The sequence below is a fragment of the Zeugodacus cucurbitae genome, chromosome 2 (genome assembly GCF_028554725.1).
Source record: "Zeugodacus cucurbitae isolate PBARC_wt_2022May chromosome 2, idZeuCucr1.2, whole genome shotgun sequence".
NCBI lineage: Eukaryota > Metazoa > Arthropoda > Insecta > Diptera > Tephritidae > Zeugodacus > Zeugodacus cucurbitae.
Window position 1 is genome coordinate 26,208,641 of NC_071667.1, and position 27,454 is coordinate 26,236,094.

At 34.7% G+C, this 27,454-nt stretch overlaps 4 protein-coding genes and 1 long non-coding RNA gene across 13 annotated transcripts in view; 1 reads left to right on the forward strand and 4 right to left on the reverse strand.

Moving 5' to 3' along the window:
* Window positions 1-7,782, forward strand: LOC128924159 (uncharacterized). Of its 2 annotated transcripts, none has more exons than XR_008472855.1 (3): window positions 1-142; window positions 204-323; window positions 5,936-7,782. It is a non-coding gene; the product is annotated as an uncharacterized LOC128924159 (long non-coding RNA). The 2 variants fall into 2 exon arrangements; XR_008472854.1 differs by having other exon boundaries at window positions 5-146.
* On the reverse strand, window positions 329-1,657 carry LOC105213104 (3-oxoacyl-[acyl-carrier-protein] reductase FabG). Its single transcript, XM_011185670.3, has one exon. It carries the CDS (start codon window positions 1,407-1,409, stop codon window positions 564-566), a length of 846 nt encoding a protein of 281 aa, XP_011183972.1. The 5' UTR covers window positions 1,410-1,657; the 3' UTR covers window positions 329-563.
* Window positions 2,510-3,635, reverse strand: LOC105213103 (3-oxoacyl-[acyl-carrier-protein] reductase FabG-like). Its single transcript, XM_011185669.3, has one exon. The coding sequence runs from the start codon at window positions 3,415-3,417 to the stop codon at window positions 2,650-2,652; it is 768 nt and encodes a 255-aa protein (XP_011183971.1). The 5' UTR covers window positions 3,418-3,635; the 3' UTR covers window positions 2,510-2,649.
* On the reverse strand, window positions 3,777-5,057 carry LOC105213102 (uncharacterized oxidoreductase TM_0325-like). The gene has a single exon (XM_011185668.3). It carries the CDS (start codon window positions 4,694-4,696, stop codon window positions 3,929-3,931), a length of 768 nt encoding a protein of 255 aa, XP_011183970.1. The 5' UTR covers window positions 4,697-5,057; the 3' UTR covers window positions 3,777-3,928.
* LOC105213100 (transforming acidic coiled-coil-containing protein 1) overlaps window positions 7,185-27,454 on the reverse strand; it is a 25,858-nt gene continuing 5,588 nt past the window's right edge. For 3 of the 8 annotated variants that reach the window (XM_054236113.1, XM_054236112.1, XM_011185664.3), the window contains 11 exons: window positions 20,192-20,432; window positions 20,061-20,129; window positions 19,037-19,129; window positions 16,604-18,955; window positions 10,643-11,049; window positions 10,493-10,572; window positions 9,327-9,395; window positions 8,948-9,052; window positions 8,614-8,775; window positions 8,383-8,532; window positions 7,185-8,310 (listed from right to left, as the gene is read on the reverse strand). In XM_054236113.1, the coding sequence (XP_054092088.1) occupies window positions 8,127-8,310; window positions 8,383-8,532; window positions 8,614-8,775; window positions 8,948-9,052; window positions 9,327-9,395; window positions 10,493-10,572; window positions 10,643-11,049; window positions 16,604-18,955; window positions 19,037-19,129; window positions 20,061-20,129; window positions 20,192-20,330 (3,810 nt within the window). In that variant the 5' untranslated portion in view covers window positions 20,331-20,432 and the 3' untranslated portion in view covers window positions 7,185-8,126. Of the gene's footprint in view, window positions 8,311-8,382; window positions 8,533-8,613; window positions 8,776-8,947; window positions 9,053-9,326; window positions 9,396-10,492; window positions 10,573-10,642; window positions 11,050-14,072; window positions 14,212-16,603; window positions 18,956-19,036; window positions 19,130-20,060; window positions 20,130-20,191; window positions 20,433-20,870; window positions 20,958-21,008; window positions 21,057-23,781; window positions 25,212-27,454 lie in introns of those variants that run through there. The other 5 variants (XM_011185660.3, XM_011185659.3, XM_011185665.3 and 2 more) reach the window with 5 other exon arrangements.

The following is a 27,454-nucleotide window of genomic DNA, read 5'->3' on the forward strand; positions in this document are numbered from 1 at the left end:
CATAATTAATACAACTATTTTTGAATATAGCTCTTCCGGAAATGCGCCTCCTGTTAAAAACTCCACAGCTTATCAAAAACGAAAATGAACTGAGGCGTCGTAGTACAAAAACACTTTCATTGTCATTTAGGTACATATATTGGTAGGTATGTACATATTAATGCATGTTATTGATAATTTTGCTGCACCACTTTCAATTACAGCCAATTAACACATGAAAGAATCTGTGAACAATTGATTGAGTGCCATTGGAAATAAAAGTTGATTGATCGTAATGTAATGGGTGAAGCTTTGAAATATGTAAACCATTTTAATAAAAAAACGTAAGTATTTTGAAAATAATATAACACTAAAATTTATTATTACGTTTTATGAAATATAACGATGTAAATGTTTAACATGTGTAGTTGTCTTTATGTGTGGAACACTTACATATCTAATAAAACTCAATTCGTGATGCATATTTTAAGAACATGCAGCACCTTTATGGTATTTAATAGTACACAATGCCAAATGCGGTTTGCTTAATACGAATGGATATATTCCTGCTCCTAGACGGACGCTTAACGCGGGCACATAGCATGGCGTCCACCGTCCACTGGTAAACTGGCACCAGTTATGAAATTCGCCATATTACTGGCCAAAAATGCGATCACACCAGCCACTTCCTCTTCCAGTCCCTCACGTCCATTCTCGTGTGTTGTTTTAGAATGTTCTAACCACTTTTGGTAGGCCTCATCATCCATATCATCGTCACTTCTTTGAATTTCCGTAACATCGACTACCGGATTAACAGAGTTACAGCGTACACCTTTATCTCTCAATTCAAGCGCTACGCAACGTGTGAATTGGTCCAATGCCGCTTTAGAAAGATTATAGACGAGCACACCGGGAAATGAGCGCAAACCATTAATGCTTGATACGTTAACAATGCATCCCTTCGTCTCGATTAGATACGGCACAGCCAGTGATGTTAGCTGAAATACTGCACGCATATTTACATCCATAACGCGATCGTACTGAGCAATTGTAGTTGTTTCAATGTTGCCAATCTCAATAACGGACGCGCTATTAACAAGCACATCGATACGTCCATAAGTGGCTATGGTTTTATCGACAATGTGGCGTACCTCCTCTTCATTGATCATGTCTGCATGCACCGTCAATGGTGAGTGGTCGTGTACATCAATGACCTTGTCCGAAACAGCACGTAAGCTCTCCTTGTTGCGACCGACTATAGTGAGTAGGCCGCCCCATTTGGCAAACTCCATGGCGGCTGCGGCGCCAATGCCAGAACAAGCGCCAGTGATAATTATAACTTTATTTTTAAAATCTAAAGGAGATGGCGGTGGTGGAATAACCACTGGCTCCTCTATATCAATTGAGTGATTAAATCCAATTGGAAACATTATGCACAACAACACAACAAAATTTATCTAACTTCGTACAAATGGATATGTATGGTAAAGTAAATGGCTGAAGGCACAACCGATATACAAGAATGAGCAACGAAAACTGTGCGTTGTGCACTGAACAGCTCTAAGAGACGTGATCACGTTAGGTCTATCAAATCAGCTGCCTATTAATATTGTTTATTCGACTTGCTGTACAAGTAGAAAACATTTAAAATGCGAATCGATTCTACATAAGTAAATTTGTACATAGTCGCTCATACAATGTATACATATGTACGTACGTAGGTGTGTGTATGTGTACATAGAAGTTCTACTTTATCTCCCGCTCTCACACCCACTGGACTGTTCTCTTAGCCATCAGTGCTTGCCAACCGTTTTATACAATATGGGGGTTAACTGTTAAATATTTCAATTGATTTTAAGACTAGTTTATTCAATAATTAAATTCTTTAAATGATAACATTTATCATTTTTATAAATTGTTCGAATTTTACATTTTAGTAACTCACGGTTGAGATAATAATATATGTCAAACAAGTAAAGCTGGTTTGGGAACTACTGAATAACAAATAAATGTAAATACATATATGTTGTTTGTTGGAGCGACTTTTCACACTCGCTGGCAATTGTATTTGACTATTTTTACGCTCAATGATATGTATTTTGATAAACTTGTTTTGTTTGACAATTGGGCAAGCAGATTTTCCACAAGCGACACTAATGGAATACAAAAGAAAACAAAATGATTTTCAGTTTTCGCATATTTTTAAATTACCAGTTGTCCATCAAAGGGGTGTGCATGTAGCAAACAAATATATGTGTGTGTATATACATAAAAAAAAACATAAATTAAAATACTTTAAAGCGAAAGTGAAAATCCAAATCAAGAAATCTTATGTTATACCAACATTATTTTATAAACATAAACACTACATTAGTAAGAATAAATGTATCTACATAGGAACGTTCTGGTTAATGTTTTTGACAGAGAGCAAGCAAATAGTATTTGAAGGCTTTATCAATGTTGCTACTATTTAAATGTGCGGCGATAAATTAACTATAAGTATATGTGTAGATGTATATAAATTCATATATATGTTTGTATATTTGACTTTATGTTCATTTTTTATTTGTAACGTACAAAATTCTTTATTAATATCATAACATTTACATATGTATAACAAAAGAAATTAAATGCAATTTTCTGTACAACCCACTCGATTATTGTGGGCACTTATCGTGGGCACATAGCATGTCTACCACCATCTACAGCCAAACTAACACCAGTCGTAAAAGTGGCCAAATCACTTGCCAAAAAAGTGATTGCATTTGCTACTTCATCTGCTGTTCCAGGTCGACCAAGAGCATGAGTTGTTTGTGAATGTTCTAAGAACTTTTTATATGTCTCTTCATCCATGCCTCCGCGCTTATGTAAATTCGTAACAGTCACACCAGGATTAACACAATTCGCACGCACACCCTTAGTGGCCAATTCCAAAGCAACACATCGTGTAAATTGGTCCACTCCCATCTTCGAAATGTTGTAAGCCAATACACCAGGAAATGATCGTATGCCGTTGACGCTTGAAACGTTTACAATATTGCCTTTGCTTTTAATCAACTCGGGTACGGCCAACATTGTTAGATGGTATATAGCACGTAAATTAGTATTCATCACACGATCATATTGCTCTAGGCTGGTATTTTCGATACTACCTGTCTCAATTATACCGGCATTGTTAACTAAAATGTCCAGTTTGTTGTATTTTCGAAATGTCTCCTGCCAAACACATTCGGTATCAACTTCTTTGGAAATGTCGCCTAAAACCAAGTGTGGTTCCTTACCAACGGAAGCACATTGGCTTGCGACGGCTTTTAGATTCTCGGCATTGCGGCCATTTAGTGCAAGTAAGGCACCTAATTTTGCAAATTTTATTGCAGTAGCTGCTCCTATACCAGAACTCGCTCCAGTGATGAGCACAACCTTTCCCGCAAAGTTCATGGTTTTATGTTGATAACAGAATCTCAACTGATCGTTATATAAATTGCCCAGAGATAAATGTTATTTGTTTTTATTTCCTTGCATCGGTTTTGCTTTGCTCTTTCGCCGTTTGTTTTCAATTCCTCAGCTGTTTTCCCTTGCACAGATCGAAGTCAACCGGCAGGGTTGTTTTGACATTTGTTTACACAAAATAAACCTGTTGCTTTAAAACTCTTATTTATTATTCTAAAATAAAAAAAATATTATTACTGATCAAAGATTATGTAATGGTTAGTTTTTAATTTCTCAAATTAAATTCGTTAATTTTGAAACAAACGACCCAAATATAGCTTTCAACAAGATTAAAAAAAAACATACAATTAACACGTTTGAATTCAATTTAAAATTTATAAAATGTTATGAACATATTGAATTACATTTCATTTAAACATATGTACATAAATAAATTTCGTACAAATTAAAACAAATACATTAACAAATTTCTCAACATCTGATGTACATACATATATTCTTATCGTGGACACATAGCATGACGTCCTCCATCTACTGACAAACTGGTGCCAGTTGTAAAAGTGGCCAAGTCACTGGCTAAAAATGTAATTGCATTTGCTACCTCTTCTACGGTACCAGGCCGTCCAAGGGCGTGTGTAGTTTTTGAATGTTCCAAAAACTTTTGGTATGTCTCTTCATCCATACCGCCGCGTTTGTGTATATTTGTTACGATTACACCAGGATTAACACAGTTGGCCCGAACACCTTTTGGAGCAAGCTCCAGAGCAATACAACGAGTGAATTGGTCTAGACCCATTTTAGAGATATTGTATGCTAGTACACCAGGGAATGAACGTATGCCATTCACACTTGATACGTTAACAATATTCCCTTTTGACATTACCAATTCCGGCACAGCTAACATTGTCAGGTGATACACAGCACGTAAATTGGTGTTCATCACACGATCATATTGTTCCAGGCTGGTATTTTCAATACTGCCTATTTCAAGTATGCCAGCATTATTAACCAACACGTCCAATTTGTTATATTTCTCCAAAGTTTCCTGCCAAAGTCGTTCCGCGTCAGCTTCCTTTGATATGTCTCCAATCACCAAATGTGGTTTCTTACCAACGGAAGAGCATTGTTCTGCAACGGCCTTTAAATTTTCTTCATTACGCCCGTTAAGAATTAGTTGCGCTCCCAATTCGGCGAATTTTACTGCAGCGGCGGCCCCGATACCGGAACTGGCTCCCGTGATTAGCACTACTTTACCTTCAAAGTTCATGATAAAATGCCGATGCTGTTGATATTGGCGTCAAAAGCTCAATGGAATATTATATAATCTGTCTGGACACAATTGACCTTAAGTGGAAGATGAATGTGCTCTATTCTTCATTTATTTAATTGACATACACATGCATATTGGCTGTACATGCGTACATATGTAGGTTACAGTGTAATTAATCGGAAGGCAAATACACAAAATATTCGACTTTTTTTATAGTTCTATTTTTTCGATAGTTTCAAGGAAATTACTTATTATTATTTAATATAGTTTATAGATTGTATAAAACAATGTATTTTATAAGATGGGACAATAAAATTTAAAGAAAGTGAGAATGTCTCTTGATAACCTTTGGGAATTGTTTCATTATAATCCAAACTATACAATGTTGCAACAATCGATAATTGTTTCATGTTGCGTTTTATGATTGTCGCTACAGTCAACTTACGGTGAGACTCCATGGGAAGCGTGTGCGTTTCTTTCACTCAATAGCTCTGTGTTTTATGCAAACAGTTTTAGCAAACATTTATGTATATTTTCTTACGCACAGGAAATTAAAGAATTTATAAAAAAGTGCAGAGCTTGATGTCCTATTTCCTAAATAGATGAATTCAAATTTGGTATATGTACATAAGATTGTTTACCATATGTGACGTGTGCGAAACTAGTGTGACACTCGCGCAACTTCGTTCTGGAAACTCTAGAAGGTAAAACTTCTACTTATCCAGACTGAACCCCGACATACTCAATATATGTAAGCGCTGCATGCAAAGGGTCCGCACATGACACCAACCACCTTTTTACATGCCCCTTAAACACCACCTATCTAATATCACTTTCCCTTTGGTCCCGCACCGTCGGAACAGCTCGTTTCTGGGCCTCCCGTTAGGTGACTCCGATGACAATTAATTTAGGCTTACCGGTTCAAACAGGTTTGGGTACAACTGCCGCTACAACAACAACAATATGTTAATCTCTAATTTATACGAGTGTAAATTACCAGATGTTCGAAAGTAAAAAGACTTAATTGTTCGATTGTATATAAGTATTTATTAATGTTTTATTTTTTTATAATATCATCCACGATTAAATCAACTTTTCTTTAAACTTATTTACGTCACTCTTAGATAAACTACAATGTGCAATTCAGTTATAGGTATATTGTATTTTTTACTTTCATTATTGTTAATACTTAAATACAATTCATTTCCACTTACATATTTTCTCTCGATTTTACAGAGAATGGCTTCAACAAAACAGCGAATCCATAGAAAACACACATACATATACATATACGGTGCATATGTGTTTATAAATCAATCCAAAAGCGTTAACTTAAATTATTCCAAAATCTTACATAGGGTCTCATGTGTTTCATTTTGCATTTGTTTATACATACGTATTTATATTAGGTTATATGCAGTTGTGTATGTGTTTTTAGTTTAGTATCATAAAAAAATATTTCCTTATTCATCATTTTCCTTGCATAAATTTCGCGTAAGTATTTTGCGTTCACCGAAATGAATTGTAGGGATTTTTTTTGTATTTCGAGGCAATTAGATACATTATCAATATATATGTATGTAATAGTGTGGTGTTAATTAAAACAATTTTTTAAATATGTCATGCATTTCAAAATTTATAATTATGTGTTTTGATGCCGTTCCTTAGCTTGAGTTCGCAAATTGAAACAATTTTTGAACATGTTTAGGTTACGAGCAAGTTTAAATTTTGCATTTTCGCAAATAAATTCAGCTGACACATGTCAAAAGTTGATTTAAACGACACATTTGTAGTATGTGCGTGCAAGTTGCTAAGTAATAAAGTACGTATGTATGTATTTGAGAAGTGAATTTGTTTAGATAATTTTATAAAAGATTATACTTTTGGTTAAGTGTATTGTAAACTATTTTGGAAGATATATTCGAGTTTAAACTACCTTTCATCTTATGTAAGTGTGTATGTATGAAATACAATTATGTTATGATTTGCAAGTTAAAAATTAATAATTAAATAAATAAATCAATTAAAATAAGTAGTTTTCTTTCGTGAAAATAACAACAATAAGCACACGTCGTTAAAAATTTCAACATTTTACTTTTCAATTCGAAAAAGTGAAATCTTGAACACAGCTCTTGGAGACGTGTTGAATGCATACACATATTTGATGTTAAAAATAATATGTGATTATGCAATAAAATGCTGAAAATTTAGAAGGAAAACATATTAACTAGTCAGTTTATATAGATATACATGTTCGCTGCTTTCATACTACTTTCATTTTCATAGATAAAATTGAGAGTGAAATGTTCAGAACAATAGCTTCGTAAGCATAATTACATAGCGTGCTAAGGATTTCAAAGCAAAAAAGCAGTAAAAATTGTAGCACGCAATTGAAATAATTTTCTACTTCTTGCCGCATTGGGTATGTCGTTAACATATACAATGTATTTCAAAGGTGGAGACTTGACTAAATTTTTTTAAAACAAAAAAAAAAAAAACAGTATATTGCATAGAGTTTCAGCATGTTTAATTGCAACTAGATATTTAGTATAAAAATAACATAAATAAAATCGGCAAATTATACAATTTAATATTAATATGTATTTTAGGCTCGGCAGTTTGGTGGAAAACTAAAAATTAATACAATTTAATACAAATTAATTCTTAACATTTCGAGTTTTCAAACAAACAAATTACGATTTAAAGAGATTATACAGTTAGTTGCCATTGTAGTGTAAATCAAATCAGTACAATCACCGCATAACTATGCAAATGCTACAATGCGTTACATAACATACAACAAGTTGAGATAGAATCATATAATTTTCTTTTGCCTCCTTTTCCATGCATGTACACATCCGTTTCGAGGTAATAATATTCGTGTTTAAATGTTTGTTTATGTGTGTTTATTGATTTCCATGAAGTAATCAGCGCAGTCGTTAACTCATTTGCCTACACATTTTCACATAAAAACTTACTTAACAATTATTACTTATATATGCGGCAAAGAAGTATAAAGAGAATCATTGTGAATGTAAATGTAGGTGGACAATTAAAAAAGAGAATTAAATTAAAAAAAAAAACTATATTAAATATTAACATGAGAGCAAATTCTTAAATTAATCACACAAATGTTTGTGAATGACTGCGAACTGAATGAATGCATTTCTTAAGCGCATCAGGCATTTGAATGTTGCACGCACGTACGCGAACACTCTACTACTATTCCGCCATTGCTTGCTAATCAGGCAACTAAAATTATATTAATAACGAGTAATTGTAATGCAATGTAATGCTACGCTTTTTGTGCTTAGCTCATACATAACAAGTACAAAACACACATACATCAATTGAGAGTATATGCACATCGGCCAAACACTTGATATACATAGGTCGCTGCGTTGACGACGTTGAACGCTAAAATCACTTAACTTCCCTGTCCATTAATTAGTTCATCACATATCTTAACCAGCTCCGCATTTTCTCTCGACTTTTGTTGTAATTGCTCATTGACAGAGGCACGTGAGATTTCCTCCTTTTTGAGTAATGCTTTCAGTTTTGTTGTTTCGATACTGTGCTCTTTGTTAAGCGATTCGAGCTTTTTGTTAGCGCTGTGCGACAAGTAAACAGAAGTAATTATTATAGATAGATCAAAAATAAATGTTATTCAAAGCTATGCTTACATTTCCAGCTGCTGCATCGCATGGTTCTTCATTTTGTCATATCGCTGCTCTTGTAGTCGCAGATTTTCCAGTATTTGTCGCTTCTCTGCCACTAAGAGCTCTTCATTCGACTTCAGCTGCAGCGTCATCTCCTTGCTTTTGCCATATTTGCTGTTTGGTTGATTGGACAAACAAAGATATAGTGAACAAGTGAGCAAAAACAATGAAAAAAATTAAGCTACGCTTTCTTACACATGCAGATCAGCAAATGTCGTTTCGAGTGACGTGAGATGTTGATAATTCGAGTCGCGATCCGCCTTGACCTCCGCCAACTGTTTCTCGTAGTTTTGTAATAATTGCTCTTTTTCAGCGATTAGCTCAGCAATTGCTTTTTCGTACGCTTCAATGACACCGCTGCGTCGCAAAGTTGTCGAATTTCGTTTTATTATTTTTGTACATATTCAGAAAAAAGGAAATGAAAAAAATGATAAAATATAAAAGTGAAAAATTTGTTTGAATTAGCAACCAGGCAAACATGAGTAATTAAAATATTTGAAGAGTGGGCGCTTGCATTTTAGGAACTTACGTCATTTTTGTTATTGTTTTGTCTTTTTCCGTTATCCGCTTGATTAATGCCTCCTCACGCTGTTCAGCTTCTTTCAATTTCTTTTCGATATCTTCTGTTTTGAGTCTGAAAAAGGAAAAAAATAATAGCAGGCATTATACCACTGCAAAAGTAGCAAAGAAAAATAAATTTGTATATGGCAGCATTAAGACGGTAATTTGTAGATATGCCAAATATAGCGAAATTTTGTTTAATATTTTATTTTTCGGCTTTATTATGAAGTTGCAACCACTCAGTCTCCACCTACAGTGTTTTGTCATGCCAATGTTGGCGCCACTGATAATTATACATATTTATCTTTGTAATTAAAATTATATAAAACCTAAGGGCAATGACTTACACTTCGTTTTTGATTTTCTTCTCGAGTTCATCCATTTTGTAGTTGAATTGTTTTTCATCGGGCTGTGAGCTGCAAATAAGAAAAAAAAATTAGGTTAGTTTGAAACTTTTAAATACTTTTAAGCAAAAATTAATATAATCGTATTTTATAAGGAGAAGTTAGTTAAAAAAGAAATATATTTTTATACTTTCGCAACAAAGTTGCTAAGCGATAAATTTGGTACAAGGGATCGCTTTAGGAAGGGGCTTATTTGGATGTTTTTTTTTTGGGAAATTGGCCGTGGCCCGCCCCTTTTAAGTTTTTTTGTGCATATCTCGTAAACTGCGAAAGCTATATCAATTAAACTCTCTAGAGTCGTTTGTTTTAGCCACTTCCTTATACAGTTAAAAAAATGTAATAAATCGGATTATAACCACGCCCACCTCTAATACAAAGGTTACCTTGAAAACTACTCAAAATGCTTTAATTTAGTAAGGAACATAGGCCTGTCTCCGCCCACTTATAGGTCAAAAACTATATCTCCGAAACTACTCGACCAATTCAAATGAAATTCGGTTTGTAACATTTTCCCATCCGATGATATGTTTTGAAAATGGGTCAAATCAGTTCACAACCACGACTACATTCCAAATACCAGAACCACCATAATCCACAAAAAAACTTCGAGCTTTCATTAGGACATACAATTTTTCAAAAATCTGTAAAATATAGATTTATACACAATTTTATTTATTTGCTTTGCATAAAGTTTTAAGTATATACGTTAAAACATGTATTATGCAATTTTGTTTGTTGCAGTTTGCTATTGTTTGGCTTTTGGCTCTTGTTACAAGATTTATACAATCCATTTGTGTAATATAATAGTTTTCTCCATACGATATATTTTGTATTCTACCCCTGATCGAAGAATTCAATTTATGGAAGGAAATTTGTATGAAATTTTACTTCTATTGCGAGTAAGGAAGTTTGAGTTATGGAAGACTCGTAAAGGAAGTATTCTAAAAGAAATGCGTTCACAGGCTTATCATTGCTTACCAGAAGGTAACGAAATTGTTCTTTTAAGAATTTTATGCTAAACATCAACTGTGACTTGTACAATACCACACTGAGTGTCAATGAACCCAATAAATATTAGAAATTTACGCTTGTCATTTTCTTATACTTACTTGGAATTCTCAAAGGTTTTGTTACAATCGTTGTCGATATTCATATCCTTAATCACGTCGACACTCATACTGGCATGCTTCTGTGTGTTGGATAGAAAAAAATATATTTATAGAAAACCGTTCGAATTAATTCCAACATTTTATATTTACATTTAAAACAGTTGGTTGTTGTTGTTGTTGCTGGCGTTGCTGCTCTTTTGTTGCCGAAATTTTACTCAAATTCTGCTTGGACTTGGCAATCTCCTCTTTGTTTGATTTCCTCTTATTATCTGTCTCAACCACAAACGATTGATTATTGCCAAGGGATGATATGGACGCCGATGATGAGTTTTCGTCCTCTTCGATGGTAGGACTTAAATTTGCTAGATTATTGCCTAAAATGTTTTGCAATATTTGTGGCGTTTGTTTTGTTGGTTGTTGTTGTTGTTGCACTTGATTCGCAGGTACTGGCAGACCGAGTAACGGATCGAATTTCAGTAAAATCGAATTGCGATCGATTGGCGCGCTATTATTGCCTTTTGTGAGTAGATAATCAAAGTCGGATGGATTCAAAATTACTGAGATTTCAAATGAGTTTCACATTACAGATGGGCGTGCATGAAAAGTAAATAAAATAAAACACACAGTTATTGTTAGACATTTTTTGATTAAATAAGTGGTTAAAAAAAATTAATGAATATAGTATTATCATAAATTACTCGTAAGTATATTAAATATAGTAATTCACTTTTGCGTGTTTTCGAGAATAATTTTTTTGTTGCGTTTAGCATCTAATTGCTTAGAATTGTTTTTTCATTTATTATATGTTGTTGTTATAAAGACATTTGACATTCTCCAAATATGCAGTTGTATATTTTATGGAATGCCCCACATTCTTGGCTATTAAACTCAAATTAAGACCCAGTTTTTTCGATTCTCTTTACCAAACATTATAGGAAGTTTATTTAAGATCTAAAAACAATAATATATTTGAGATACTTAAGACGACAACATATGACCGAAAATCTGAGAAAATATTTGAAAACACAAATTGTTAGAATATCTGTAAATTAAATTTTTAAAAATTTACATTCAAAAATTAATGAGTATTGTAACATAATTATTTTTTTAATTTATAAGTCTTACAATACATTAATTAATACTGTTTAATATTCAAATAGTTAACGTGGTACTAATAAAAATACTGTTTGGGTTAGATTTATTAGATTTAGAGGAAAAATTAAATTATAGTGAAGAAGAAATGTCTTAAGGAATTCATATGAATTTGATCAAACTCAAGCTCTCCAAACGGTAACTCATTAATTTCTTACTCTTTACCACAGTTCAAACATTTATAGTAATATAAATAGGTAGTTCTATGCTTCCCCCCTTTTCAACCATGCCATATAGCATGGTAACTAAAATCATTAAACCTTCACATGCCAATGCAAAATCAATACAACTAACACTTTAGAGATCCCTTTGTTTTCCGTTTGTACAAAGGAAGAAAAAAAATGCAAAACAAAACTACTTGTTTTGTCGTCAACGCTGATAGAGATTGATTACTCGTGGGCGTATCAATATGACAAAACAAGCAATACAACAGAAAGCATGATTTTATATAAATATTGGAACAGCATCACAACTGAGAGCAGATTAAGGTCCAGAAATAAATTAATCGCACTTTAATGAAATGGGAAATTTAAAAATTCCCATTGTAAACAAACATGCAAAACCAATTTGCAGAAACTTTGTATTTCTTATTAGTTGCAGATAAAAAAAATAATTGACTTTTTGTTAACTTTGCTTACTGCAGCCAAAGATGACATGATACGAAACTCTCTCATTTTCCCTCAAACCAAATTCCCTGATCTCTCATTTTAAGTTGGTAGCAGTGCGAGTTGAAGGAATTTTTGACAGAAAAGGCGGGATGCCAGAAGTAATACCGGTAAAAGTATATGACAAAATCAGTGCGAAATATAATTTTAGGGAAATACACTGATAATATTAAACTGTGTGAAACTATTTTTTTTGCTATTATTTGTTACAAATGACATCTAATATATCAAATGACATCATTATATTTAATATATTATATATTTTATGTTAATAAATTAATATATTTTGTTGCATGAATTTATAAAAAATCATGTTTTTATTTTCTTAATTATTTATATATGATATAAGTCTAATAGGGAACAGAGCATTTAAAAATAATATCTAAAAGTTAAAATACCCAAAAGTTATTTCTAAAATGCCCAATTTATTTTTTTACATAGCGGGATCATTGTCAAATGTTATAAAAAATGTGGATTTTTACAGCGCTCTCTCAGAATAAAGAGTTTCGTATCATGTCATCTTTGCTGCAGCCTCGGCTGCATTATAACAATAACGCTTACGAAAATAAACAAATAATTATGAGAGCAACTAAACACAAGCAATGAAATAACAACGTATTATGAGACTGAGAAAACGAGTAAAGTCTGCACGAGTAATGACTAAGAGCGCGCACAATTAGAACTTGGAACACATGAGCGCGTACACAAGTAGTCGAGTCAAACACGAAGAAGAAGACTGGCAAGGAAATGGAAGAAGACATGTACATATGTAGAAATTCGTTTGGAGAATGAGTGTGAATAACATCAAGTCAATTGATTTGGCACAAAAAGCGAGAAAAGGCCACCAAAAATATAAAAAAAACAACCAATAATACAGTATGATGCAAAGATGAGGAGATACTCTTTGCAGCGACAACTTTGAATTGTCGTTCAAATTAATGAGTAATTAAATATGAATATATGCGCAGGCACATGTACACATTTAGCGGGCGGAAATATTATCAATTAAAGATAGTACGTATGACTACTGCAATGTGTAATGATTTTTGGTGGATCCTTAAAGACTCATAGTTTTCGGTGTAATTGCTCTTTGCATTTGTTTACAATGACGCGCTTCGCATTAGTTGGCCGCATTTTTTCTCTAAATTTGATTTGAAGAGTGACTCATTCAAGCGGCTCGCCTGCTTTTCCGCCCTACGAGCGCATTTGCCCTTTCATTTACAACACCTTACAACCGGAAAAGCAGCAGCGCATAAAGACAATGCGGCTAAGGTGGGACGAACGACAAAGCAGAAGAACTTTTACTTTGATGTTAACGCGTAAATGTGTCGCCGCCTTCGTTTTTTTATACACCAAATGTCGACCTACTATTATCTATACGATTGTTTCTAGAGGGCAACAACTTTTCAAGGAAGTTTATGTTAGACTATTATAAATTTACACATTGACTGCACTGCACTACACATACACACACGAGTGCACTATACTTAAGATTTATTGAATTATTGAAGGTTGCGGTCAAACAGCAGATGAAAAGTAAAACAATCAAAATTCCACTTTATTGCACTACACTATACACTTAACCACTTTGGGTAGACAGGCGAAGACGGAAAAAATCAAAATTCATGTACGTCACGCATCTGTTAGATACTTTGGGCGATTACATTGATTGGAGAATTTCCGAAGCATTCGCAATACTTGCAAACTCGAGAGGATGCATTAAAATTTATACTTTTGTAATTGGAAAATTTTGATGCAATTACTTTTTTGTAGCTTTTGATAAATTTTCTTCGTGGAAAATTCTCAGCACAAATCACACACTCCAAATTGAGACCGCAGCAACAACGACAATGAATAAAACAGAAACGTAAACGTCGTAAACGAAACGCAACGCGACGTCGACGACCAAACTTGAGAAACTAAAAGGCAAAATTCTCCACGTAGAAGTTGGTTTCTCCAGCAAACAGCAGCAGCAGTCACACGGCCAACGAGTCTACATGGCATACAGATAAGCGAGAATGTCGTGTAGGGCAGTATAGGTGACTGGAGTTGAGTGCTGGTTAGCTCTTGCCTGTAGCATAGCATTTACTAAATAGCGATAGTACGTATATTCCAAAGAGCGAGAGAGAGTGAGAACGTAAGCGTGAACGAGTGAGAGTTGGCCGTTTGTAAGATGCCAACGGTGAGCGAGGGAGTGAAGGGCCAACAAGTTGGTGTGGTCAATCAATGGTATTTATTTTGCATATACAACTGTAGATATATAATTATATGTGCTATAGATTTTTAACAGCATTTCATGTATTTTCAATATAGAAGTGCTCCAAAGAGCATTTATGATACAAGAGCATAGAACTGAGCACATTGCTTCTACTACTTCTATACTCTCTGTTTTGTGCTCTCTCACACGTTGACTTTTGACTGCGATTATATTACTGGAGACTGGTTTTGTCATATGGGCTGATTGACAAATCAGGGTTGCATTACTGGCAGTATTGAGTATACAAAAAATACTTAAATGGGATATTATTAAAAACAAATTCATATTTTTAATATTAATGTTACACATTAAAATTTAAATAATATGCACAACTATTTATAGTTTTTTTTAATATACAGGAAAAATTAAAAATTATATTCGAAAAAAAAAAAAATTATAATAAAACTGGTTCTTTAAATTTATTAAGATCATTTAGTTGATAGTCTGTAGAATATGCGTAAACTTATTTGGTTTTGAATGAAATAGTTGAGATACTTCAATCTTAGTCAGAAGCCCAATTTGAAATATTTTCTTTTAACAAAACATAATCACTGTATGTTGTTTAGGAAAAAATAATAAATAATAAAAATAGAGAAATAAAAGGAAATACTTATGAAAATATAGACTTTCATACGAGAAAAAAGTATTGCAACCGTTAGCAATACAATAAAAAAAATAATAATAATTTAAAAACATTACTCAAAATTAGTATATTTTATAAATATATAAACCGAAATATATTCAAGAGTAATAAAAACACAAATTTAGATTGAATAAAATTAAAAACGTATGAATATGCGTGCAAACAAAAACATGTAGAGGAAAATAGCTTCAATGTATATAAAAAGTTCTGTTCTCATTAGTCTATGCTGCTAATGTTGTCATTGACTTTAAATACCACGCATGACGTGCAGAGATCGCTGGGCCAAACCAACTGCAACGCGAACAGCGGGTGACATAGACAAAGCGCAGTTGTATTAACGCATAGTAGACCACCGCAATTTAACCGTTGGGACTTAAAGAGAAGGTAAGCGTATGTATGGCATGTTGAGTGACAGTGGATCGTTTTCAGTATAGTAAAACCAAAGGAGGAAGTAACGTTTGCAATATATTGTAAACTTATTTTAGAATTAAAAATTTATAAAAAACATCAAAAGATGGATGAATATTTTAATTCTGTAGCGATTTTGAAGATTTTTTGAAAATAAAAACTAAATACACACATAAAACATGTATTATTAATTTCGCCCCATTCCGCACTGTTTCGTAAAATAATTAGAAAAGGCTTTACGTCATCATCCCTTACACCACAAACACCTTAGGTATGTGAAGGTATTTATTTGGTCTGGTGTCGTGACAACCAAATAACCTGCCTAATAAATATGTAAATTAGCAGTGGACTTTTCTCTCACTTTCAAGTTCAAACGCGCCTGCTTGTGTGAGCGGAAGGTCAGAACCGCCCTGCAAACAACTACCAACCACAATGGGAAGCAAAAGGGAAAATAGGAAAAAAGTGTCATAGGAAACTTGACTACGTTTTAGTATGTAGCGCTTTCGCTGAGCAATTGCAGACATGGCCTTGATTTGGTTTTTATGTGGGGATGCAATGAAATCAAAAGCTATGTGGCATGCAGCAATAATCGGGCGACTTCACGTATATATGGATAAAGCAGAAAATACCGGTTGTTGTTTATTATTTGACATTGCAATACGAGGGTACTGTAGGAAGGAGTTAGGGTGGAGCGCATATAACATTGGGTGTGGGTTGTCAGCAAAGCAATTTTAAAGCGCAATAGTAAAAGCTTAGGAAGGGGAATACAAACATGATGTTAATGGTAAATTATTGTGCCCATATTGGAACGAAGAAATAATGAGGTGACTACATTTATGACGCATAGCAGTTGCTAACATTTGCATATATTTGCAGACAAATACATATAATAATGGCGGTTAGCAAAGCGGTTTAAATTTTCGAAATATTTTGCGGTTAATTAAGTTAGTGTATGAAATAGGTTAAAGAGAACAATGAAAACTCACAATTATTTCCACTTTCAAATTGCTCACTTGCAAATTCTTGCTGGTTCACGTCCACGTTTAAGCCAGTACCGAAATTTCCGAAAGTGCTTGTGGAAGATGGCTGCTCTTCCATGGGCGAGGGTGTACAATTTCCAGCGAACACATCCTTTTCATCACTGGCATCGCGTTTGGTTTGCTCCTTCGCTGATAGCGCTTCAACGACATCTTCTGTATTTTTATACGCATGTATAGATGGTCGTTTTTGGACAGTGGCAGCCTTTGGTGGTGATGCCGTCGATGATGCTGGTGACGGCGGTAGTGGTACCTTAAAGGCATCATCATCCATATTGAGTTGGGTTGTATGAATTTCTGCTGTTGGCACACTGCATGCATTATCGTTTCTTGCGCTATTTCGTAGTGTTGGTATTGGTGGTGATGAGCTTGAGGGTAGTGTGTGTCCAGAACGATTTTGTAGGGTCGGTATTGGTGGCGAACTAGAAACAGTTGTTGTGGGAGACTGCATTGGTGTTCGAGATATTGTTGTTTTGCTATGGCTAACAGCCACATCTTGAGCTGCGGGCAATGTGTCATCGACATCCATAGGCACATTCGTTTCTACACTATTGGGTGCCATTGGAAATGTTGGTTCAGATACAATATAAGTACGAGGCCTTTCAGTTGTATCAGCATTGTTTTCGCTGGCACATTTCTCTTCTACTATATCTTCTGAGCCCCTTACATTAAATGTACGTCGATTATCACTCTCACTTTCAGTTTTTTGTGTCGCAGTTGGCATATTAAAGGTGCGTCGTTTATCCTCATCTCTCTCGGATTTGTTTCCAACAATACATTCTTCTATTATATCTTTTGAGCCCAATACGTTAAACGTACGTCGTTTATCACTCTCACTTTCAGTTTTTTGTATAACAACTTCCGTTTCTTGTGTTGCAGTTGGCATATTAAAGGTGCGTCGTTTATCCTCATCTCTCTCCGATTTGTTTCCAACAATACTTTTCTCTTGCGGCTCTGCAGTTATATTAAATTTGTGTCGTTTAGGGTGTTCGTTTACAGATTTTTCTGTCAGATTCTCTATTTCTTCCGTTACATTCCTTGAAGTGGCACCTGCTGGAGGTGCAACTGTATCGGTTGCAGCTTTTGTTGCTACAAAATCATCTTGAACAGCCTCACTTGGAATATCCGTAGTGCTAGTAATGCTTGCGGCAAGATTTTCCGGTTTTGAAAATTGTGCTTGGTTTTCGTCTACCGTCGCTGTTGCGCATGAACCATCTATTTTCGGCTCACTGGTTGTAGATTTTTTGCGTTCGGTTTCAATGCGCTCAGTGTATTCCGATTTTTCTAAAAATGCCATACTTTTTGGCACGGTCGCAGTAGGTGAGCGTGGAAATTGTTTGAGTGAGTTCCCCTTATGCTTTATAGGGAAACTTGGGGACGAAGCTGAACTTTTATTGCTATTCGTTGATGAATTCATATCCACTGTTAGATTCAGGGCATTTTGTGAACCAGTCCATGAATTATTGGTTTCTTGTTTGTTCCGAAGCGAATATTTCATTAACTCTTCTTCGATGGGATGCAGACTGGTATTGGCCGAGTGAATGGAAGTTGGTGATGCCGTAGCAATTGTTGCTTGTGTAAGATCAGCGTTTACTTCCGAAGCAGTTTCAGTACTGCTGCTATCTAGATTGTTATACTCATAGTTGTTCTTCTGTGTTGTTGATGTAGGTATCTCGATACTTCTGTTTAATGACACCTCAAGTTTGGACTGTGTAATTTCTAAATCAGTCTCGGGTTGAGGCACAGTCGCATCTTTAGGCAAAGCTTCGTTTATATTACTATTAACTTGCTTACATTCAGTCTCTTCGGCACTTGTAACATCTTCAGGTTCTGTTATTTTCGAAACGGCCTCATTAGCATTAGTTGTGGGCAACTCACATACTTCAACGATTTCATTTTGTTTTAATTCAGTGAAACTTTCATCCACATCCATTGGTTCTTCATCAAAAGTTACATCTAAAGGATGTGCACTTTGCTGCGCCAACAAGTCATCACCACTTATAGCTGAGAGAAGGGATTGCAAATCACCTTGTTCACTTTCAATCTGTTCTGACATTTTATTTAAAGTCACACTTAATGGATCTGCCTCTGCTGTAGTGAGTGTGGCATTTCTTGAATTAGCAGCACTAAAGTATGATTCGATTTCGGAATTCTCAAAGCTATATTCATCCGCTATGTAACCATAATCGTTGGCAGACGCGATTTGGTAGGATTGACATTCTGTGAACGTTTCATTGTCCGATGAAGCAGCTGTGTCCGGTTCAATTTGTACCTGTAGGTGCTGACGCAAATTGGATTCGTCTAACATATGTAGACCAAAATGGTAAAAATAAAAGAGAATAAATAATATTATACACAGGTTTTATATTGTTTCTGACTTACCTTTTCCAAAAGTGCTATCATGTTTTTCATGCTCATTTATGGCTGCTGTTAATGTCGGTATAAGACCATCTTCAAATGTTAGTTTGGTACGATCTAAAATGTACAAATTAACAAAAATTAAACTTTACAAAATTCAGAGCTCATATTTTTAACGTCTCATTAATAATAATTTATAATTTTTATTAATCAAAATCAATATAAAATGGATGGCAAAGGGAGGTAATAACAATAAGAAATGGTGCATAACATATACAGTGGAAATTCTCTAACTCGAATCACCATAATCCACAAAAAAACTTCGAGTTAGAGAGACTTCCGAGTTACAGAAGCTAATTTGTATGAATTTTGACTTCTATTGAATAGTTCGAATTATGGAGAACATCGAATTAGAGCAGTTCGAGTTATGGAAGTTCAACTGTATTTAATTGTTAATCACAATTCAAATTTAATATGAATTGCGTAGGTTAGGTTTCGTTTGGTCGTTAATTTTGAATTTTTATGTAAATATTTTGATCTTCATTATATATAACGTTAAAGAATATTGTGTAACTTGCATTGGAATTCGAATACAGATGTAGGACGGATAGATGTAGGTATACAAGAAGGTTAAAATGGGTATTATTCTTGGAATAATGTATTATGGATAGTATTAACACTGCCCACAACTCTGGTCTTAGAAAGATAAAGAGATTAGCCAATTGTTAATTTAAGGTAAAAAATTACATCAATACTAAGAACTCGAAAGTTAAATATACACGAAATTGGGCAGTATTGAAACCCACTAAATCAGAAAACATAAAATTTATTACGATCTCAGGGATCATGGCGAGTTTTTAGCAATAGCATAATTAAGCTAAGCATTTCATCCTTCTTCCTTGGTCAGTCGAAAAGTATCGAATTTAAACCTATATGTAATAAAAACCGCAGTTATATACCACAAAACTATTTCGAAATTGCTTAGATGTACACAAAACATCTTGACAAACTCGCCGATTTGTGAGAGGTGTAATATCTAGATGCTTACCTTCCGTAATTAGATTCAGCGCTGTAGGCATTTCTGGCATTTTGGTTTCACTCAAGTCGCCTGTTGCATCTACAAAACGAATACAATTAATAAATTTTCCAAAAAAATTTCAATGAAATCACTTTACTTACCACCAAATTTAAAAGGTCTATCTGTATGAGCACCCGTTTTAAGCGACACCGGAGTGGGTCCACCGAAAGGCCCAGCTTTCGGTTCAGTCTCGCTCTCTTTTATAGATGTCGTGGAAACGCTATCAGCCACAGGTGCCATAGCAGCTGATTTTAGTTGCGACGTCGATGAAGACAATGGCTCTATAGATTGCGTTGAGGACGTGGCTTTTTGATTAACGTTTTTGGGACAAATTGCGTTATACTGCAATGAAATAAAACACAAGTAAAATGAAATTGAGCAAAAATAAAAACTATTCCAATGTCAACAGCGAGCGAGCTAATGTGTGAAGTTCACGTGTGTGTGACCGTGAAGAAATTGCGAAAATGAACTACACAGCAAAGCCACCAAGTGCTACAGGAGTGCTGCATCCTTCTCGATTTTCTTACACGCGCATACTGCGCTTTTGACAGTAAAACTTATAAATATGATATTGTGTGTAAATAATCGTGTGCACGCGACAATTATAAACAGAAAAAACAAAAACATGCAATGACAGGTGCAGCGAAACTAGCATGTGAATAAGTTTTCTACAAAATATGCTCATGGCGCGGCAGCCACCAAGCAATTACTGCAGCAGCCAAAAGCAGGCGACACCACTAATGTGTCTATGTTGGTTCGCTAGAGTTGTCGTGTCGCTACCAATATTTTCGAAATTAAAATAAAACGCAATTTGTGTTGACTATTTCCCAAATTAATACGCGATTTTTTCATTTTTATTCAAATTTCTGAATCGCAATTCGTGTGATTTTCGCAGGCAACTCGCCAACTGTCACTCACTGCGCCTAGTCCGATCTCCACTGCCGGTAACATCTTCTTTGTGCCGACACTCGTGCCGTTACACTTTCCGAGGCACAATCTCTGTATTTCTGTGGCAAAATGCAATTAGCTGAACATAATGTTCATACATACATAGGTATATAAATACATAGATTGGCCGTGGCGTCTGTCTGCGGTGGCGGCCTATTTGCAAATCAAGATGCATGAGTGTGTGTGCGTGTGTATGAATTGCATTTTTTAGGCTTTACCCACACAAAGTGTCTAGTGTGCGCCTAGTTCCCTCTATTTTGCATTAATTTATTGTTTTTCTTTGCTCTTCTAAACAGTACCAGTTTCTTTTTTATTCTATTTTGCGCGGGAAAATGTACTCGAAATTCAATTAGCAAAAGCAATACAAGGTTAAAGTCACACAAAGCATGTTCGTGTATTGGTAATATGTATTCATGTGCTGAAACTGCGAGCGGGCATATACAGTCGTGTGTAAAATATGAAAAGTATCAAATCAAAACCGAAGTTCTTATAAAAGCTTTTTTTCAGTTTTTAGTGTACTTTTTTGTAGGGATATTCAAGAGGACATACTCGTGTTTTAATTGTCGTTTCGTTACTAAATTCGTATTCTTGAAGCATATCGTAACGCAAAGGAAAGTTATCAAAATTTTAATAAATATTTGATATAGTATACTTTAACGCGCTTTTTTCCAATAAAAAGTTCTTTCTGATGTAACGAGACACATCTTTAAATCAGTCCTTAATGAATTTTATGCTATTCTCTATTGAACAACGGTATCACTGTACTTGTTGCACCTACGTTTATCTGCCCAAAAATTTTAGTCTTCCATCTTTATTTGATTTTTTACTATTTACAATTTTACTTTTATTAACATTATCTCAACCAACTTCGAGGCGATATGTCGGTGAGAATGGATTTAGTTGTTCTTGGATATACCCGTCCAAAAAATCGAAGTTTAAAAGATTTTATCCCTTTTCTAAAATCTTTGATATATGCAGGATATTTTCCCATTTCAAAAATTAAAATTTCAAACTGTTTCCAATTTGGAATTATCATCTTCACTTCAAATATTCCTTCAAACAACTGCGTCGTTTCTATATCGCTCCCAATAACTTAAAAATAAATGCGTTTTCCTATACCAGAAGACAAACGAAAAAATTTTTTGATAATAATAGAGGAATTTGAAACACATCCAACACGTTCATTCAACGTATAACTGATGGATATTGTAAACAGTAAGAATGTGAACTATAAAAACTTGTTGAATTTTTGAATACTACACGAATATACAACAATACCAACAATTTACTATTGCAAAGAGATATTTTTACAGTCAACATTTAACATGCGAATTCAAAATTACAAAGCTCTCGAAACCAGTTGAAAATTTGCATTTGTTTATTTCTACTCACATGACTGTATTATATGTAGGTATTAACGACAATAGTGCTAGTTGGATGAGCTCCTAAAAACTCAATTAGATATTCAGAAGTCATTCTGTAGAGACAGGGCTGCTGCAAAAGTTTCATTAGTGAAGCTAGAGAAGCAGAATGCAGGTGGAAAGGAATTGAAAATGTCGACATATTTTATATGTAATTTTTAGTTTCAGATGTTACTAGTAATATGAGAAGACGTCAAAACGGCTATAATATACCTACCTGCTCTTAGTAAAAACTATTGTTTTTCTAATTCAAAATGAGCAGTGCTATTATTTTGCACACAATTGTTCATATTTCTATTAATTTCTATGGCCGTAACTAGCAAACACGACAAACTAACCGCGACGCGACGTAAATGGCCACAAAGATAATTACTGAACGGTTTTTAGATGGGTTTGCAGTCAAGTTGTTCTGGTTTAGTTTAGTTATAGGCAAATGCAACTATGACCTAAATAGAAGCACTAGCAGAGAATGTAAGCACAACAGAATAAGTAAGGCTCTTTAAAGTTGGAATTGAACCGCATTACATCTTTTGCAGAAAAAATTATTGTGGCTATGTACACTACAGTTTAAAGTAACAGTTAAACAGATGAAATACTACATTTGAGTGTGATCTCCGTAACTATTAGACGGATTTGAAAAAAAAAATCTTAGGATGATCTCCGAAGCTAATTCTCATGTAACAACATTTAAAACTTTATTAGTTTTCAAAGCCATGTATTAGGAAGAAAATATTTACTTGTTCCCATGACCGAAACATCCCTAAAAATCAGTGAATTCCTGCAAAATATGACCATATTCAAATTATTGATTATACAGAAACATATCTCAACGGCTACAGACGACATAAGTCTCGTACATTTGATACCAAAATTAAAACGAGATTTCAACTTCGATCTATATTTCATTGTACCCCAACCATCACAGTACTTCTTCCAGCGGTACCTGCAGTGAGACTTTAGCGCCGCGAACTTTTCTTCTTTTTGCGATCTCTGTTCTGATATTTCTATCATAGAGTCACAAAAACAACACTTTTATCTCGATCATATGAAATTTCTAAAGAGGTGAAACTTCAGATTGCAGGGACCAGTAGAAAACGCCCACAAATTAGAACATATTCAGTAGGGTTGCAACTAAAGTCTTTTAACGAACTGAAAGCATTGTATGAGCTCAAAATGCTCACTGATATCAGTGATCTCTCACTTGCTAACAAACAGTGACATACAAACCCCAATCACGAACAGATTACAGTGCAATTACCAACTAATTAGAACGCACGAATGCATGTGGCATGAATGCTGCAGTGTCACGTAATGTCACATACCTCTGTTGGCAATGCCTGCGTCAATGCATTTGGTGATAATGATAATGGCCGATTCGGCATATGGTGCTGACTCAGTGTAGCCTCTGTATGTAGATCGTCTTGCTTGCTTAAATTGTCATTGATTTCTATGAGCAACTCTTCGATTGTGTTGCCAACGCTGTTTATCGGAGGATGCGTGTTGCCATTACTGCTGGTGCTGCCTTGTAATGAACGTGATGGTGACGATGCCTTTGTAGGTGATTGACTAATTGGCGGAGAGGAGCGTGTTGTTGCGGCCACAGCTATGGGACGAAATTCATCGCGCCCATTCATTGCGTCCATTATATTGGATGCCACTACTAGCGAATTGACAAATTGTTGTTGCAGTGGATCCGGCGTATTGGCGCGGTCAAAGGCTAATAATGGCGATTGCGATGGAGCGGTTGTGTGTTGTGGTGTGTTAGGACGTGAATTATTCGTGGCTGGTCCTTGTTGATCGTTTGACGTTGGTGGTAGCGAATCGCTGCGCACCAAACTTATTGGACGTTTTATTAGATTTGAAATGAACTCCATTGTTTGTGGTGGCGAATTTTATAGTAAAAACTCTTGCGTCCAGGTACGTTAGCTTGTGACAGCCCAAAATTATATTGTTATATTTGATAAGTATTTTTTTTTTTTGTTACTTTTGCGTTTTTTCGGTTTATTGTTTTTCTTTGCAATAATTATTTAACACGCACGATTGATTTACGCGAATTACGTTTACGCCGGCGGTGCGTGGCGTCACTCCCACTATGGCACCAAAATTGCTCGCGAAATTCTCGTTTTCACAATAAAAATGGTTAAAGAATCACGTAATTAAAAAACTATTACGCGATTTCGGGTTCACTGCAGCATGCACCATTAACTTTGTCTCAATTTTTGTCGCGATCGTCGCTAACACTTTTGCTTTTTCTCAAAAGAATTCCAAATTACTATATTTTCATATAATTACTTATTCATATTCTTTTTCATTTCCATTTGAAGCAAAATATCAATTTTTGAAAATTATGGTGTGTGACTTCTTGTCTGTGAGTTCACTGAAAATATTCAGAGTATTTTTATATGCTTGTGCATGTATGTATGGATTTAGATACATATGTATGTGTGTAGCTTTGACTCAAGTAAACACAATTATGTGCGACGGTCTAAACAGCGCGACCACAATTGAACGTAAGCAGACAACCGAACTATCCGCGAGTTGCTGGTGGCGGCTGCTCCTGTGGCGCGCAAGTGCGGGCGTTCGCCAGCTGCTCTGTCTGAGTTATTGATTGCGCCGTTGTTGTGCGATAATTACGATCACCAAGCACCTTTCACTGTATATTTATATATGTATGTGCATAAATAATATATATATATTTATATACATATATATGCTCAAAATCGAATAGAGCTTTTCCACGATTTTCTTTATTTTTTCTACTTTATACTGCTCTTGATTAATCTCTACAACAACGCCCAATGTTTATGAACAATCACGTCGCGGCGTTGATCGGCAACCAGATCAGTGAGACTAATTTGTTATGGATGCCTCGATTGTGTTTCTACCGCCGATGTTAGCCGTTAGATACTATTATCAGCACTGCTTCGTGAGTTCATTCATTTATTTTCATTCGCGAATTTGGCATGTGTACATTCGTTTATAATTGAAAAAGGGGTTTGTCTAATGTTCGAAAATTGGCTAATTAATTAATTTTCGAATGCACAGTTCAACAAATTGGAAATATTAAATTCGATGCTCATTTATTTAACTTTTATTATAGCAGTAAGCGATCTTTAATTGAGCTATAAATAGCCAATGGTTTATTTTAAAATTGTCAGAAAACTTAGGGTTGCAGGGGAATTCACTATTTGTTTTCAACCCTCCGATATAATGGATATTTCCAGTTGTTTTTTAAAGTATGTGCTTGATAGTGCCCAAATGTTTACGCTACATAAATTTATAGTATACATAGTGCCTTAAAAAATAACAGAAAGATGAAGAGTTAGTTGGGGAAGAGACGTTTCTTAAATGACGATATGTCTTTAGCAATCGATAATACAGAGTAATAATGAATTTATTTCATATTGAAGAGTCCTTTAATATTTCTATATCAAATATGGTCGAATCGCCACCTGATATTAATAATAGTTTTGTTCACATAACGGTTGTTTGTAAGTAAATGATGAGGATGACGAAACGATTTAAAATCCGAATGACTGTCTGTCCGTCCGTGCAACGGATAACTTGAGTAAAAATTATATCTTGACGAAACTTGGTACACATGTTCCTTGAAAGCTGCTATAGAAAATGGGCAAAATCGGACCACTGCCACGCGAATGACGAAAACCAAAACACATAAAATTTGGTACAAGGCTCTCACTAGAAGGTCCACATTTGTATGTATTTGTTTCGGTGATTTGGTCGTGACCCCGCCTCAAAATAGATTTTTTGTATATATCTCCCAAATCAATAAAGCTATATAATCCAAATTTTTCGAAGTCACTTCACTTAATGGGGTAACCATTACCATAAAATAGCTGAAATCGGATTATAACCACGCCTACATCCCATACAAAGGTTATGTTGAAAATTACAAAAATGCGTAAACTCACTAATGAAAAATTTCAGAAGCACTAAAATTTACAGAAGAAATATCGGATTCCTTCACTTTATAATACATATCTATATACATTTGGAACCAATGAAAATAGTGGATTACAGCTTTACATAAATACTGTATTTGATGTGGCATCACTTGTGGAAAAATTGTCGAAATCGGACTATAACTTCTCAATGCCACGGATATCGAACATGAAGAACTCAAAGCCAAAATTTGCACAGAAAATATTGCTATAACTCTAATTTTTTAATTTAATTCGGAGATAATATTTCTCTTCTAAAAGTGGGTCTATGTACCAAATATGATTAAAATAGTGTCATAACATCCCATTGCTCCCATACCCATATACCTTAAATTCGGATTTTCAAACATCCGGCTTTATACCGCATATGTCGGTTAATATGTGAGCTATCTTAGCAAAATTAAGTGAGCGTATAGTCTTAGAAAACGATTGATATTTATATTTGGACTTTATTCCAAATATATCGGTCAAATAGAGAGTTATCCTCATAAAAGTATATCCATAAATTGCGAGAGATAAAATGTTCTGTTGCACCCGAACTTAGCCTTTCCTTACTTTTTTTTATTTTTTAGAAACTCGCCGAAAAGGGCAGTTTCCGAACATGATCGCAACTAAACTCTTAGTCCTATTCGGCCGAAAGTTTGACAGTAGATAGTAAGTACTTATTGGACCTGGTATACTATGTTTGGAAATAGTCTTCAAAATTTATATAGACGGAACTACAAAAGGGATAGCAAAAAAAAAAAATAATTGATGGCAGTAATGTAATAGTTAAACAGTTATCCCATTGAGGCTGTATGTCACCAAAAATATTGTTCCGTAGTAAGTCTGTTCTTTATAAAATGGTAAAACAATCTGAGTATAAATCAAGTAACAGCTGTCAAAAACACCAACTCTGATCAAAATATTGTCTCATTGAAAACCACTCATATAAAACCTAAAAAACACCCTTTAGTTGCTACTGCTTTGTAGCATCGAAAATATAAAATTTGAAACAAGAACGAAAAACATTTTTATTACATGAACATATTAT